This window comes from Aulonocara stuartgranti (genome assembly GCF_965226115.1).
Source record: "Aulonocara stuartgranti genome assembly, chromosome: 22".
Taxonomy (NCBI): Eukaryota; Metazoa; Chordata; class Actinopteri; order Cichliformes; family Cichlidae; genus Aulonocara; species Aulonocara stuartgranti.
Genome location: NC_138957.1, coordinates 5,022,380 through 5,036,672, shown reverse-complemented (window position 1 = coordinate 5,036,672; position 14,293 = coordinate 5,022,380). Strand labels below are relative to the sequence as shown.

Genomic DNA, 14,293 nt, shown 5'->3' with positions numbered 1-14,293 from the left:
AGAACTATGTAACGGCCAAGGAGACGAGCATGTCAGAGCTGACCTGCTAGCACTAGACCGAATAAGCATTCACACTGTGTGAATGCTTGCGCAGAAAACATTACAAAGTCAAACAACACAAACAAACCTTTCAGAAATCACTAGAAAGTTGAATTCATGAATTCATTTATGCCCCTGTAAGTACTTGTTAATCGCCACAACAAGAACCACACTGCTTTCTTGCTTCAAGTACATACAACAGCTTCCGGTGTATAGGAGGATAGTGAGGCCCTTATTTTTGCCTTTCAGGCAGTTTCCTCTCGCTAGTTTTGTCGGAGAACACTTCCCTTTCTCCATACTAACAGTCTCGGATTCCGTCTTTTTAAATTTGAACTATTTTACATTTTATAATATATGTCAAAATAAAGAAAGGCACCTTGCTGAGGCTTGCCGCCGGTAAAGTTTGTTTGAGCCTGAAAAGCTAAACTCGGGGCGAAATTAACCTCGGTATTAGCGTCCTTTGCGAGGCAGTCTGGGAAAGCAGATTGTTGTAAACATGGCGGCCACAGTGGGCAGAGTTCTGTCCTTCAGTAAAAATGTTAAGCTGCTCGTTTCGCCTTTGAAGCTTTCTGCAGTACCTGCTCACCGTTATAGTGTAGATGTTTCCACTACCGGCGAGCCCATCACTCACACCGGACAGGTGAGCTGAAAACTACCTCTCTGTTACTGTTATTTTACCCCATGGAGCAACGTTAGCTAACCTTAGCATAGTGTTACTGACGCCTGCAGCTCCAAATTACTCTGCTTATAAGATGTTTGATGTTTGAATGCTGGTCACTGATTATATTGCATACACAATATGCAATATAATGCAATAAATCTAAAAGTTTCATTTAGTTCCGCTCTTAAAACAGTTCTCATATTAGGACCACAATGTTAAATCACAGATAAACAAAATAACAGGATGCCTGTAAACTGCTGCGTGTAACTTGTGTTTTTCTCCTAGGTGTATGATGAGCATGATTACAGGAAAGCCAGATTTGTTGGCAAACAGAAAGAGGTAAGAAATAAGCACTTAACAATTTATTCATTTGGCTAAGCTTAGTGTAACCCCTGCTAACTGGGTTTAGGGCCTAGGTCTTTCAGATCCAAGGCCAAAACTGTGTGAATAACAAATCAAGAATTGAGAATTGTAGTCTCAAAGAAGACAAGCACTGGAATCCTGAATAGACTGTGAGGTTGCAGACCAAGAAAAACTTCAGTTTTTCAGAAGATACAACTTTAAACCAGACTGAAGTATGCTAAAGACAACCTGGAGAAAGATTAATGCTTACTGGAAGCACGTCCTTAGGTCAGATGTGGGTCATCGCTTTTGTCTTCAAACATGACAACGAGTCAGAACATATGTTGCTCCTGGTGAAGAACTGCCCCCAAAATACCAAAGTGAACGTTATTGACTGGCTTGCACAAAGCCCTGATTTGAATCCCACTGAAGACAGAGGTCAATGCCAGTTTTTGTTTTTTGCGAAATAATTGTTTCTGTGTGCAAAGTAAATTAATGTAAGCATCCAAACTAAAACTACGATGTTTGGAAAAGCTGTTTTAAGTAGCACTTGGAAAATACTTTAAAAAAAAACAACGAAAACATGCACACCAGTGCAGAGTCCCCATACCACACCTAGCGACTTCCTCGCCGAGTTTTGGAAAGTACTTACACAATTGCTTTGTATTGTTGTTTAAAGGTGAATAAGAACTTTGCCATCAACCTGGTGGCAGAGGAGCCAGTGTCTGACATCGAAGTCAGAGTGGTATCTTGCGATGGGGGCGGAGGAGCGCTGGGACACCCCAAAGTCTACATCAACTTGGTAAGACCCTGCAGACACCATTAAGATAAAACTATTTCAAGTGCTTGGTATTCATATTGCTGGGATAGGCATGAATCTCCTAAACCTAGCAGCTTTGTGCAGTGAGGGATCTCAGAAAACACAAAGGTGCTGTTGCACTGATGAAGCTGGCAGCATGATGGTTAGCACCATCGCCTCACAGCAAGAAGCTCCTAGCTCTGAATCCTCCTTTCTGTGTAGAGTTTGCCTGATGCCTCTGTGCCGCCTCTCACCCTCGGACAGCTAAGACAGCCTCCAGGCCAACCAAAACCATGAACTAGATAAGAAAAAGAAAATAGACAGATGGAACGATGAAGTTTATTTAGCACTGAGGTTGAGTGATGACTCCAAAAGACTGTCAAACCCCGTTTCCCAAAATGTTGGGACGCTGTATAAAATGTAAATGAAATTCAGTTTAATATTTGGTTTAATATTTGATTCATGATGGTATACAAACCTGGGAAAAATATGATTTTATCTGAAAATAAAATTGATCAATTTCATTTTTCATGTTCTTTCTTTCTTTCTTTCTTTCTTTCTTTCTTTCTTTTTGGAACAAAGTTGAAACAGGCCAAACAAAAGACTTGAAAGTTGCGTAAGAACCAGAAACCATTATCTCACAATGGCTTTTACCTGATTGGCCATTTCTGTAGGCACAGGACGAGGCCATAAACTAATAGTAAAGATGGCTCCGTCTCTGGAAACAAAAATAAGCTACTGATGCTATCCAGACTTGTAAGCAGGACAAAGTGTACATGTATTCTAGCAGCATGGCTTTCTGAGTCTTTCTTCCACTTACCCATTTCCTGGTTGGGGGGGCTGAATCCTATCCCAGCTGCTACAAGTAGAGCGGCGGGTACGCCCTGAACAGGTTACCAGTCTGTTGCAGGGGTCACACAAAGAGGCTGACAACCATTAGTGCTCACACACACACCTATGGCCAATTTAAAATCACCAGTTAACCTAACCCCACTAACATGCCGCATGGATTGAGCGAAAAAAACAAACAAAGTAGGGCTCTTTAGCTGAAATCTTGTTTCAAGCAAGGATTTCAAAACTAGAACAGCTGCTCTCTTCACTTCCCGAATGTGTACAGTAGTGTGTTAAATATTAAATAGGGTTTGAAAAATATGAAGATCCTTTTTTTTTTTTTTTTTTTTTTTTTTGCTTTGCAGAATATACAAATGATTTATAATGTCCCCACCTTTTACCAACAGTGTGGCATCATTGTTAAAATGGATAAACTCAGCGAATTCTATGATTTCATTAGGCAAACAGTAGGTTGGAGTAGAACAGTAGGAGAGATTATAGCCTGACTCTGCACATATAATCTGTAAAATTTTATTTAGTGTTGTTTTAATCTAAGATTATTTGATGTAATGTTCCCAAACTGTAAACGCTCTTGTTTTTTGTCTTCAGGATAAAGACACAAAAGTGGGAACGTGCGGCTACTGTGGACTGCAGTTCAAGCAGAAGCATCATCACTGAAACATTTCCTCTTTGCTTCTCTGTGTAAATCGCCATATTGCTCAATAAATTATATCTTGTCTGAGAGTTCATTCTTTGTAATTAAGCATCCTGGAATAAAGACAAAGACTGCACTACACAAAGTTTTGTAGACAGTCAAATGTGTACAGGCAGTTTCTAATTATTGCTCTTGTAGATTTGAAGGCGAAGCTCTGAATAAGTTGCTGCTCTTACTGTAGATTCCCCGATGCTGCTGTACGTTTGGTTAATAGGGTGCAGTTCCACCCTGTGACAGCCAGAGGTCAGCAGAGTCCTGCATATGTGTTTATTCTGAGGCTGGAGACAGGCTGAAGGGCTTTCTTTCAGGAAATAAGACAAGTTTTACATTTTCTTCTTTGGACACAGCAAAGTTCATTTTTTTCTAATATAATGCATTGAAAGGTGATGCAAACTTGTAATTAAAATCAATGAAAATACAAGTAGTGCACCAAAGTGTTATCTGCTTTAAAGTTATGATTATTTCTTTAGTACATGAAAGAGATGATAGATAGAGGACTTTTGTCAGTTGTTTACAATGAAGAGCGCTGAAAGGACCTTAACATTCCTCCGTCGGCTCCCGACGATCCAAGCTGGAAGGTCTTGCTCTGCCAGGATACTGTTGGGTGGGGGTGGAGGGGCAGTCTGATAGGACACAGCAGCGTGGAACAATACATGTTTGAAGAAGATCATATATATATTTCATCAGGCTTATTCTCCATAGACCTCTGCATGCCAAATTGGCCTGCGCTTGGCTCGGGCTCCAGACAGCACTACCCTGTTCTGTCCCCAGTGATGCAGGCAGTGGAACTGCATTTTCCACACCACGGAGCTCAGGTTGGGAAGAGTTGTCAGGCTGATATAATTGGCCCTGGTGACTCCTGGAAGTGAGGCTTACGCTGTAGTTAACCTCATCTGTAGTCAAGACCACAGTGGATGATTGAAGGGGAGAGAGGTGCACTGTTAAAATGAGGCAGGCGAGCCGGGTCAGTGTCAGAGAGCTGACTCGTTGGTCTTGCGGTTGGTAAGTCTGAGTGGTTCAGAGGCGGTGCTTGGATGGGTTGGAGGCATTGCCGGGGGCAAAATCTTCAGATGAAACTGAGCGTGTGAATCGCACAGTGTTTTAGTCCTGGGTTTGACTGCACTGCTTCATTATTCAGCGCCTTTAAATGTGCTGCTCCAGCATAATGTAATATTCTTCAGCATCATACATATATATATATATCAAGGAACTCCAGATTGCAAAGGTGGATTTAACCAATTTGCAGACTGGCTCATTCATGGGTGCCGTTTCCAACTGTCAAATCAGCGCGGGATTGAACGCTACATCCACTTACCTATTTTCCTTCTCCATAATATTAGATCGTAATTGGAAATAAAACCCTTAAGCATATTATGACCTACAGTGTCGGGTCAGACCATGCAGACAAAGATAAGCTCAAATGAGACTGTAATCACAGTGAAAATGTCCCCACCACCGAGCCTCACAGTAGATAATGGAGTTAAATGCCACAAAATTCCTTAGCACGGCGTCCTTCCACAACAATCACTCACTCCACACAAAACATCCTCCTCATCGCTGTAATTGCCCTATTAAAATATTTCTCCTTGAAGATGTGTCACATTACAGACCCCGCGGCTCATTAAGGAGCTCCCTGCAGCCAATTATCTGAGCCTCCATGTCTGGAAGCCAGTGTGACCAAAAGGGGCTCAGAGGCAGATCTGGGAGCAGCCTGTCCTCCTCAAATCTACACCTACTGTATGAGAGTCAAAACAGAAAACTGACCTTTGGTCATTGTCTCGGGGCGACTCCACTCAGCTCCACTTTAGAGTCAGGTGACAGAGCGTCTGACCTTTACCATGGAAATAATGACTTGTTCTTGTGCCAGGAGCTCAGAGGGTTACCGCAGGGAGCGAGACACCTCTGGCGACATGTGACAGTTTTTGGAGGAGAGAGTTTGCACTCAGCACTTTGATAGCCCCGGAAAACCAAAGTGTGTGTGACAAGACACAAGCGACTTAGAAGTGTGTGTATATCTATGGCTGCGTGTGTGTGTTTGATTGCGCACCAGAGACATAGTGTTGAAAGGAAATAGGTGTCAGACAAGAGGTGCAGAGAGGAGTAATTTAAAGTTGTCAATACTTCCTGTGCAGACATTCCACCTGAAATTTTAAAAATAAAAGTGATTGTGAAAAAAGGGTCTGATTGTGAAGGGAAGAAGAAAAGAAACAGAATCCGAACAAACAATACATGTTGATGAAATTCGGGCAAAACATTTGCAGCTTACTTTCCAAGGTCACAAAAAAAGCCCTTCGCACATGTCTCCGTGTCAACTATCCCTCGAGACACAAAGAGCCCAAAAAACTCCCGGTGCTGTGAGACAGACAGGTAAACAGAGAGTCTAACATTCCCCGACCTGTGCAGCAACACACTGAGTCTTAATCACATTATATGGCCCAGGGAGCAGGCCTGCGTGTCAGACTGGCTATTGAGTCGTTCGACTGTGTCGACAGCAGACATAGGAGAGGTGAGACAAGTGGAGGGACAGAGGGAGGGAGAAGACGGAGGAGGGAATATGGACAATGGTGGAATAAGTTGGGGAAGGAGGTAAGAGGAGACACGACATAGCTGGAGTAGTTAAAAGAGAAACGTGAAAAAAACAGGCTGTTAAAAAAGGGATACAAGAGAAATGTCACGAGGAAAAGATTCATGCTCAAAACTTTAGCTGCATTTCTAGTTTTAACATTTTTGACTGGGATTTCACTCAGTGTTAAGTTTACACACGATATCCTCCCCAAAAGCATTTATTTGAAAAAACTTTTGGTCTGATTTGATACTTTAACCATTAAAAGAAGTCTTCATCTTCAGTCATTCTTCTGACTGAAATGTCATTTCATTTTTGTAATAATTTAGGTGTTTAAATTCTTTTCATTACCATAAAATTAAAGAAGATTAAATCTAAAGCTGATTTATGTGGTTTTGCTGGTGAGAGTTGTGCCACGTGGGTTACAAAACAGGGAGCTGGTTGTACCGTTTTGCAAAAAAGTGATCCCGTTATCCCCTTCTGACTGGATCACTTACAAACTAGTCCCACTTTTCTACACAACTTCATTGGATCTCATTTCTCCAGAATATCTTCATTTAATTTTTAATCGCTGTTGCAAGTTTCAACATCTTTAAATCATAGTTTTTGGCCTTGTACCTTAGTTTTTAGTTAGTTATAAAATTGCTTTTATCAGAAAAAAAGGTTGTTGATGAAAACTGTGACTTAAAAATATTGGTCAACAAAATGAGCACTGGTTAACAGCAAACTTATTGAAGTTCATGCTGACCTAGCTGAGATTTTTAAAATGTCAACTTCGCATTCATTGATAACCTTTAGTTAGCTTTAGCTAACAACAATACAAATGTTTTGCCCAAATTTCATTGACATGTATTGTTTGTTCATATTCTATAAGTGAAGTTTTTTTCCTCTTTTTTATTTAAATGAAGCTAACATGGAAGTGTAAATAACTGCAGTTCCTTGGAAAGCCACTTGAGGCTGGCTTAAAAAATTAAATTAGTCCAATAGACAGCATAAAAGATTGATGTAGCTACCTTGCTTTCCTTTTGGAACCTCAAAAAGTGCGTTTTTTTCTTTTTTCTCTTTTTCTGACTGAAGCCCCCTCATTGACAAGTTGTTAGCCAAAGAAGTTTCAGTTTCATATCACAAATAATCCTCCATTTTTTTTAAACATAGTATGAGTAAGATGTTGTCTGATTGTTACTCGGGTGACTCGGGAGTGACATCATTCCTGAGTTAGTGTGTCAGAGCAGGCACAAAAACCTTTTTTACTTCTTAGCAAGGTAGACCAATTCAAGCATCACTAGCAAAGACAATAAAATGTTTTTGAGGGTGGGGGTTAAAAAGACTGCTGCAGCACATCCATGGATAGAGCCAAGTCAATGCTCTGCCTGTGGCACAAGTCACAGATCCACAACAGATTAAAGGTTCAACAGTTTTACTACTGTTTGCATCCGCTGCCTCCGTTTAGGAATGTAAACTTTAGGTTGGTGGGGCTGCTCCACCTTTCCAAACTGGAAATCCCATATCATTGAATGTTCCAGATGAAAATTTTTACTTGGCACGTGGAACTCAATCTGGAACACATCAACAGAGCTGTTTGTCTGCTAATCAGAAGGTCGTTGGCTGAATCCCCGAATCCTCTAGTTTGGATCCTGATGCATTTTTCGGGAGTAAATGTTAGAAAGTGCTTTGGAATATATAAAAGCACAGTATGAGTATGTTTGTCACTGTGTGAATGAGAGTTGCCCTAGAAAGCCTGACTGTTCTACTGAGTAGAAAGGTGCTATAAGTGGTGAGTGCTATATGGTGGTAAGTACCATTCCATTTACCATTTGCAGAATGTTAATTTTTAATTTTTACTATTATTAAATCTGACCAAAAAAGAGTGAGCCCATAAGCTCAGCAGGAAAGTGTTTACCGAGGTCAAGGCTGAAAGCTTTTTCCCCCATAGATTCTGTAGGACCATTGCTATAAGAGAGAATGCAGTTTAAGGTACTTCTGCATTGGCTTCGTTTTCCTAACTTGGAAGATACATCAGTGTTTTATGGTGTCTGTAGTCAGTCCTCATAGACTCCTTTTTTAAAATGTTCAGATATACCGCATTAAAACTTTTCTTACATGTACAAAAAACAGTTTGTTCTCTATAGCTAATTCTTTTTCTAATAGCTAATTTGTTCTTTCTGGCCATTGTATGGGGGATGAATTTACACAGTTCAGTCCTCTAACCCACAGGTGTCGAACTCCAGGCCTTGAGGTCCACTGTACTGCCCTTGTAGCTTCTTATTGGCAAAGCACACCTGATCTACATATTCAGCAGCTGGTAGGGCAGGGATATCTCAAAAACAAGCAGGATGTTGGCCCTTGAGAACTGGAGTATGACACCCCTGCTCTAACCTGTTTTATGCTTAAAGTTATATCTTATCAGTTGTAACTGCATCTGAGTGACAGTTGTTTTTTCTTCAGCATTTAGTCATCGTAAGACACACTAAGTTTGTTGTTCAGTCTCTCCAGTTCCTCATTCAGTTTGAAAGCTGTTTTCTGCTAGCCAAAATCAGACTGCCATCCAATATGCTAGCACTGAATTACCGTAGTACCTTGCTAACCAAGCTAATGTTAGCTAATAGCTCTCCAGAGCTACTCTATCATCCAAATGTGGGTTAAAATGTATTTAAATTAAAAGACCCCCCCCCAAACAATTAGAAAAAGAAATAATCTGGATTGTAACACCAAAATTACCAAAGGCTTAAAAAAGGCAGTCCAGAAACCAAAGTATGATGGCTTCAAGTCTTTTTTTTTTTGTACTAAGGCTATGCTAATGTAATCAATAGATTGTTCACTTTCCAAGAGCTGGACTATTTGAAATGTTTTCCAGCTCTTTGATTTTGGTTTTTAAGATTATAGCTCTAACCTACTATTTTGGTTCTACTTTGAGTAACAAAGAAAAAAAATGAGCCAATTTTAGTGAGGCAGACTTGCAACCAGCTAGCGAGTACAGTGGAGTGTTTATCAGCAAAATATGAATCATTTTCTTAGCAGTTATTTTAGACCACAATAGGAAATGAGTAATGCGCTCAGTTTCTGGTGGCCGTAAATTTCCACTGAGTGCTAATGTTGCACAGTGATTGAATGTGTAAGTAAGCAACCTTTAGCCATGTCAGTTTTAAGTGTACATGTCAGTACTGTGGTCACAGCTTCATGCTGCTGACCCTTAGTTGACAATAAATGTGTTGTTGCTTGTCTGAATTTTACAATAAGTTTGCATATTATTCATGAAATTATATAATGAAAACACAGGCACAAACACTGTATTGAAAACAATTGCCAATTAACATATAAAGGGAAGCTGGACCTTTTCCTAACCAAAGCTAAGTCACATTGACACAACTTGATAAAATGCATATTCCTCTCCCCGTACTCCCTGTTCTCTCTACCAGAGGAAAAACGTTTTTTCTCAAACGGCTAAGGGTGAGAGCAAGTATACCCTTATATCTCTTTCCCCACTTAGCACAAAGCCAACCTCTTATCTGGCTGTCATTCAGCGTCCTTCACAACACTAGTACTTCTTCTTTTGAAGTCAAATCTGCCTCAAGATTGTTTTTAAACCAGAAACAAAATTGTACCTGTTCTGGTTCATTAAATTTGGACTGAAAAATGTAAAAATTTGAGCGAAAATATGAAAGATATATCTGCAGCCTACCAAAATAAGATCCCAGTCGCCAGCAAGCAGGAGAAAGAAAACTTTCCAGAAATAAAACGTCAGATGTCATTATTTATCATCTTAGATCTTACTTATTTATGAAGCAGAAACAGAATGAAATTCTCGGTTGAATTCATCCTGAATTATTTAATTTGAAATGGTTAATTCCATACAAAGCCCAGGCAGATCCCTCCTCTGTTCTGATAAATACTTTATCACTGCTACTAAATCGAAAACAGGATGAGCAGAAATATTGTTGGGGGGGTGAAGGAAAAAGACAACAGCTCTTCACTGTTTCTTGTTGTGCTTTATTTGTGAAATTTGTGGAGGTTCCTTTAATAATTAAAGTTGATGAAAACGCATTTTTTCTTAAAAAAAAAAGTTATTTAGGCTAATGATAACTGCCTGATTTCTGTTTATTATAGCAATCTTTTCTATTTATTGCCTGCATGAAAAAGAAATCACCAGAGGGGATAAAGATGTGACACTTAGTTAAAATTACTTAAGAGCTTTTATGAAGCATTTTGCTTGTGGTGGATTTTCTTGCAGTCCCAGGTTGACAAAGTCAAAAGCCGTCTAATGAAAAGGGACGCATCGCTGATTGCAGCTATATCTGGAGCCGAGGTGGAAGTGGCATCGATTTAACAATTTAGCAGCACCCTCCTCTGTGTGTTTCCATTAGTCACGGCTGAATACCACTCACATTCCCCCTTTCTTTCCTTCAAAACACACACAAATACCCTGTCTGTGGCACACTCACACACACGCATCCAAAACTGCCGAGGTATATTCCCTTTCCCCTGAACTGGATTTATATCAGCTAACGTGATTCTACTATTGGTTCCAGACAGTGGGCAGCTAATGTAAGGGCACAGTCGGAGAACTTTGCCATGCTAAGTAACACGCCTTTTATTTCTGTGACTCAGTGCATGTGCAGGCTATCGTGCAAGTGTACAACACTGTATTTTTTCATGTGTGTGCATCATACAGCCTTGGAGCAGAGAAGTGTGCCGTGACAGTTGATCGTTGATGTAGTTTGCAACAGTCTGTAACTTGTAAGAGAGCATTGGGGATATCAAATTGCCACATTAGGATCATACACCAATAACTGACCGTTCACTAAATTCCTTCAATAAAATAAACTATTTTCCAATCATAGCTTAGCAACTGTGACTATGCAGAGCGGGTCTGCCGGGCTTTGGATTTCCTGAAGCAGTGTGCATGGGCCTTTAGTAAAAGGAATGTCTTTTTTAAACCATTCTCTGAACGAGGAAAAACAGTGCAACGGGGGATGACACTGCCTTCACTTAAGCTTGTTAGCATGGCTCAGTCTGGATTGTGAGCTGGTAAAGATACTAAGATTTTACTCTAAGCATGACATTTTTACCCACTGTCTTCAAGCCCGCAAAAACAGTTGTTGAACTAGAACTGGCGGTCCTGCCTTAAAACAAAATGGAAACTTCAACAGGCAAACAGGGAGTGGCTCTTAGTGAACGGTCAGCTGATCAAGTCACACAGTCAAAATATCGACTTTCACATTAAGTCGAGTTTAAGTCAGTCTCTCCCAACGATGGCTTATTGATGAACTACAAAGCTGAAGCAGACCGCCCAATTTCAAAGGACTGTCCAGGTGTTCTGCTCTCTATCGTAGCTTCGTTTAGGCCTTTCCATACCTCAGCCGGTTTGGGCTGTTGGAAAGGAGGGCCGTGGAAAACGCCATCCACCCATTCTCTGAGTGTGGCGACTGGAGATTCCTGTTGCCTTTCTGTCTTGGTGAGTGCCATGTTGGTCGGATACCCGGGTGACGAGGAAGTACCGGTTGATGACAGCATACATGGCGGGTACTCAGACTGCAAGCTGGCATCCAAAGACACAGCAGTGTGAGCGATGGACCAGATTTTGGGTTTGGCATCTGTGCTTCGAAGGTCTGCATTAAGATAGAAGGAGCTGCTTTGGTGCTGGACCGGTGTGAGTTTGGGGCAGTCAGGGGACAGTCTCTCTTTTCTGTGCAGTGTATCTGGGTTGTGTGCGAGATGCACGTGGGGTAGCTCTGTGTTTGGGTTCACTTCATTGTCCTCAGGTAGAAACTGTGGCTTTGGATCACAATCAGAAGCATCAGACTCCAGCAGATCGAAGTCCTCAAGATCACTCTGCAGGTCTGCGCACTGTTGCTCTGAGAAAAAAACAAACGACACCGACAGTAAAGAGTCTGTGCATAACAGTCAAAGCTCGGAAAACCATGAAACAAAGCAAACTTTGCTGGCAGACTGATTTAGGACTTGCATACCAGGAAGCTCCTTGTCACTTTTAAGTGGCTTCTCAGCTTCATCACTGTCATCTTCACAGCCTCGGTCATCTGAGCTTTTACAAGCCCGCGGTGACCACGTCACCTTGTTCTCCTTTTTCAATCTCCTGCGTGCATTTGCAAACCACGTAGACACCTGAGGGAAGGAAGGAGAAATCAGAAGCGAACTTAAAGTTAGAAAAGGAGGAGAAGGAAAGTCGAAATGTGGGAAAATGTACTATTTGTATGGAATTAGGAAAAGGTGAAAATCAGACACATTATCATGCAACAGAACCCAAAAATTTCCCGATAAACATCAAATATTTTACAAGAACCCACTTGCGTAAGCGTCATTCTGGTGATGATGGCAAGCATTATTTTCTCCCCCTTAGTGGGGTAGGGGTTCTTCTGGTGCTCCTGCAGCCAAGCCTTAAGGGTGCTGGTGGTCTCTCGGGTGGCGTTTTTACGACGCGAAGCGCCGTCTGAGCAGGAATAACTGAGCCAGATGATGAGAATCAAATAAACAGTTAGCTCATACCAAAAGTAAGTGAAAAACAGAGGGAAAGAAAACTCGATATTCGTAAGAATGTGGTATTATAAATTACAATTAAATTTGAGTAAATTACAATAAAACACTATAAATATAATAAATCTTATTATAGTATAACACTGACTCCATAAACCTGCTACAGACAGGTTTTTCCCATCATTCTGAAGTAAATGATAATGCTGACACAGATATTTTACAGTTATCATGTTAAAAATATGTTTTAATTTAAGAGCAGTGAAAACATTCTTGTTCACTTACCCATATCTGTCATAAGGATATTGTCCAAATGTGTATTCATAAGGATAATAGGCAGGAGTATGAGATGTCCCCACATGCACAGATGCAGCTCCTTCTTTGTGATCTAGTGGCCCCTGAAAATATTGAAGAAATTAATGCCTAATCAAGGTTAAACAAACTTTTATTTATTTATGTGTTTTCAGAAATGTTCCTGCACAAGAGACAATCTTTACACGTTTTTACTGTAAGGGCAAAACGAATAAGAAAAAAAATCCGGAAGTGAACACTTTGAAATCCGAGAATTAAAGAGTTAGAAGTGAAGTGTGACACTCACTCTGGAATAGAGAGCGGCGTCCGTAGCGCAGGTGTTGTAATAGCTCTGGCTCTTGGGATAAGGGCCGCTGTAGACTCCGATGCCTGCTCCTGGGGTGAGCTGGTGGCCCGGTGAGCGCAGCACCGGGTGGGACGGGGGGGTTCCCGGCTCCAAGCAACCGGCCAGGGAGCCTGAAGTCATCAGAAACTAAGGAAAAATGTATGAAACGAACTCACTGATATCCATAAAGGAAAGGGAATCTGGTGTGTATAGAAACTCTCTTACGTACACTGGCGCTTTAAATGTCTCCTAACTTTCACAAAGGAGCAAATGTTTAATCTCAGTTATTTTCTCAAAAGCAAAACAAAAGCTGGAATAAAACAGCACCGATGTGCTGATTTTGTCACATTTTCTCCATTGTGGACTTGTTGATGGACTATTTTTTGACCAGTTAAAATCTATTTATCCTCCTTATTTAGCTCAGGCCCTCATCAATAACATCAAAGACAAAACAATATACTACCCGTACCTGTGGCGTGGTGGAGTAGGAGTATCCCAGCTGAGAGTAAGCCATGGTTCAAATGTGACCAAAGAGGAAATAAGTGGAGTGCAGATGTGGAGCGACTTCCAGCAGCATCCGTACCAAACGCAGATTTTTAAAAATTATTTTAAATTATTTTGCCCTGACACTAGTTCAGAGATACTTTCCGGTCAACTTTGCAGCTTTTTTTGTTTTTAATTAGAATTTCATCTACCATCTCGTCCAAAAGTGGACACGCGGACATTTACGCAGCGCTTTCATTTTACGCACAAGCGCTGACGGACTTTCGAAGTAACTTCTCGGCTTCACCCGCAGTTTCCACCTCATCCACCAGACTGCTCCTGCTCTTTAAAGTGTCCCTGCTCTCTTACAATCCAACGCCAGTTTGTGTGTGTGATCAAACCACGCATCTCTCCGTGATGCGCTCTTTGGTTTTTAAGGCGCGTCTGTCTGACGTCAGCCTGGACTCCGCGCGAGTGTGTGTGTGTGTGTGTGTGTGTGTGTGTGTGTGTGTGTGTTCATATCAAGATGAAGAAACTCACTCCTAATTAATTCCCTCCCAGTTTCCTTTCGCCTCTTATCCAAGAGAACAGCTCTGCGCAGCGATGCTCCCGAGAGTCCCCAGGCGTAAAGAGAGTTGTGATCAATTCTCCTCTCTCTCAATAAACACAGGCGCACAGCTGCACACGTCCACGCACGCATTTACACTGGCACACATGGCCAGAGGGGGTGGGATCGG

The 14,293-nt window shown here is 41.3% G+C and overlaps 2 protein-coding genes across 2 annotated transcripts; one reads left to right on the top strand and one right to left on the bottom strand.

The window, feature by feature from the left end:
- The first annotated feature begins 501 nt into the window (after positions 1 to 501).
- ndufs6 (NADH:ubiquinone oxidoreductase subunit S6) lies at positions 502 to 3,416 on the top strand. Its single transcript, XM_082521201.1, has 4 exons — positions 502 to 679; positions 986 to 1,039; positions 1,722 to 1,844; positions 3,282 to 3,416. Exons 1-4 carry the CDS (start codon positions 536 to 538, stop codon positions 3,348 to 3,350), a joined length of 390 nt encoding a protein of 129 aa, XP_082377327.1. The 5' UTR covers positions 502 to 535; the 3' UTR covers positions 3,351 to 3,416.
- Positions 3,417 to 9,898: 6,482 nt separating this feature from the next.
- Positions 9,899 to 13,944, bottom strand: irx4b (iroquois homeobox 4b). Its single transcript, XM_082522424.1, has 6 exons — positions 13,543 to 13,944; positions 13,035 to 13,220; positions 12,722 to 12,834; positions 12,253 to 12,409; positions 11,917 to 12,070; positions 9,899 to 11,802 (listed from the first exon to the last, which is right to left on the bottom strand). Exons 1-6 carry the CDS (start codon positions 13,585 to 13,587, stop codon positions 11,216 to 11,218), a joined length of 1,242 nt encoding a protein of 413 aa, XP_082378550.1. The 5' UTR covers positions 13,588 to 13,944; the 3' UTR covers positions 9,899 to 11,215.
- Between the last annotated feature and the right edge of the window lie 349 nt (positions 13,945 to 14,293).

Excerpts from the sequence above, each read along its gene's own strand:
- ndufs6 (XM_082521201.1), top strand. The coding sequence starts at position 536 with ATGGCGGCCACAGTGGGCAGAGTTCTGTCCTTCAGTAAAAATGTTAAG. Across the intron at positions 680-985 it reads CCATCACTCACACCGGACAG|GTGTATGATGAGCATGATTA; the intron begins GTGAGCTGAAAA and ends TTTTTCTCCTAG. Across the intron at positions 1,845-3,281 it reads CCAAAGTCTACATCAACTTG|GATAAAGACACAAAAGTGGG; the intron begins GTAAGACCCTGC and ends TTTTGTCTTCAG.
- irx4b (XM_082522424.1), bottom strand. The coding sequence starts at position 13,587 with ATGGCTTACTCTCAGCTGGGATACTCCTACTCCACCACGCCACAG. Across the intron at positions 12,835-13,034 it reads ACGCCGCTCTCTATTCCAGA|GGGCCACTAGATCACAAAGA; the intron begins GTGAGTGTCACA and ends CAATATTTTCAG. Across the intron at positions 11,803-11,916 it reads AAGTGACAAGGAGCTTCCTG|AGCAACAGTGCGCAGACCTG; the intron begins GTATGCAAGTCC and ends TTTTTTTCTCAG.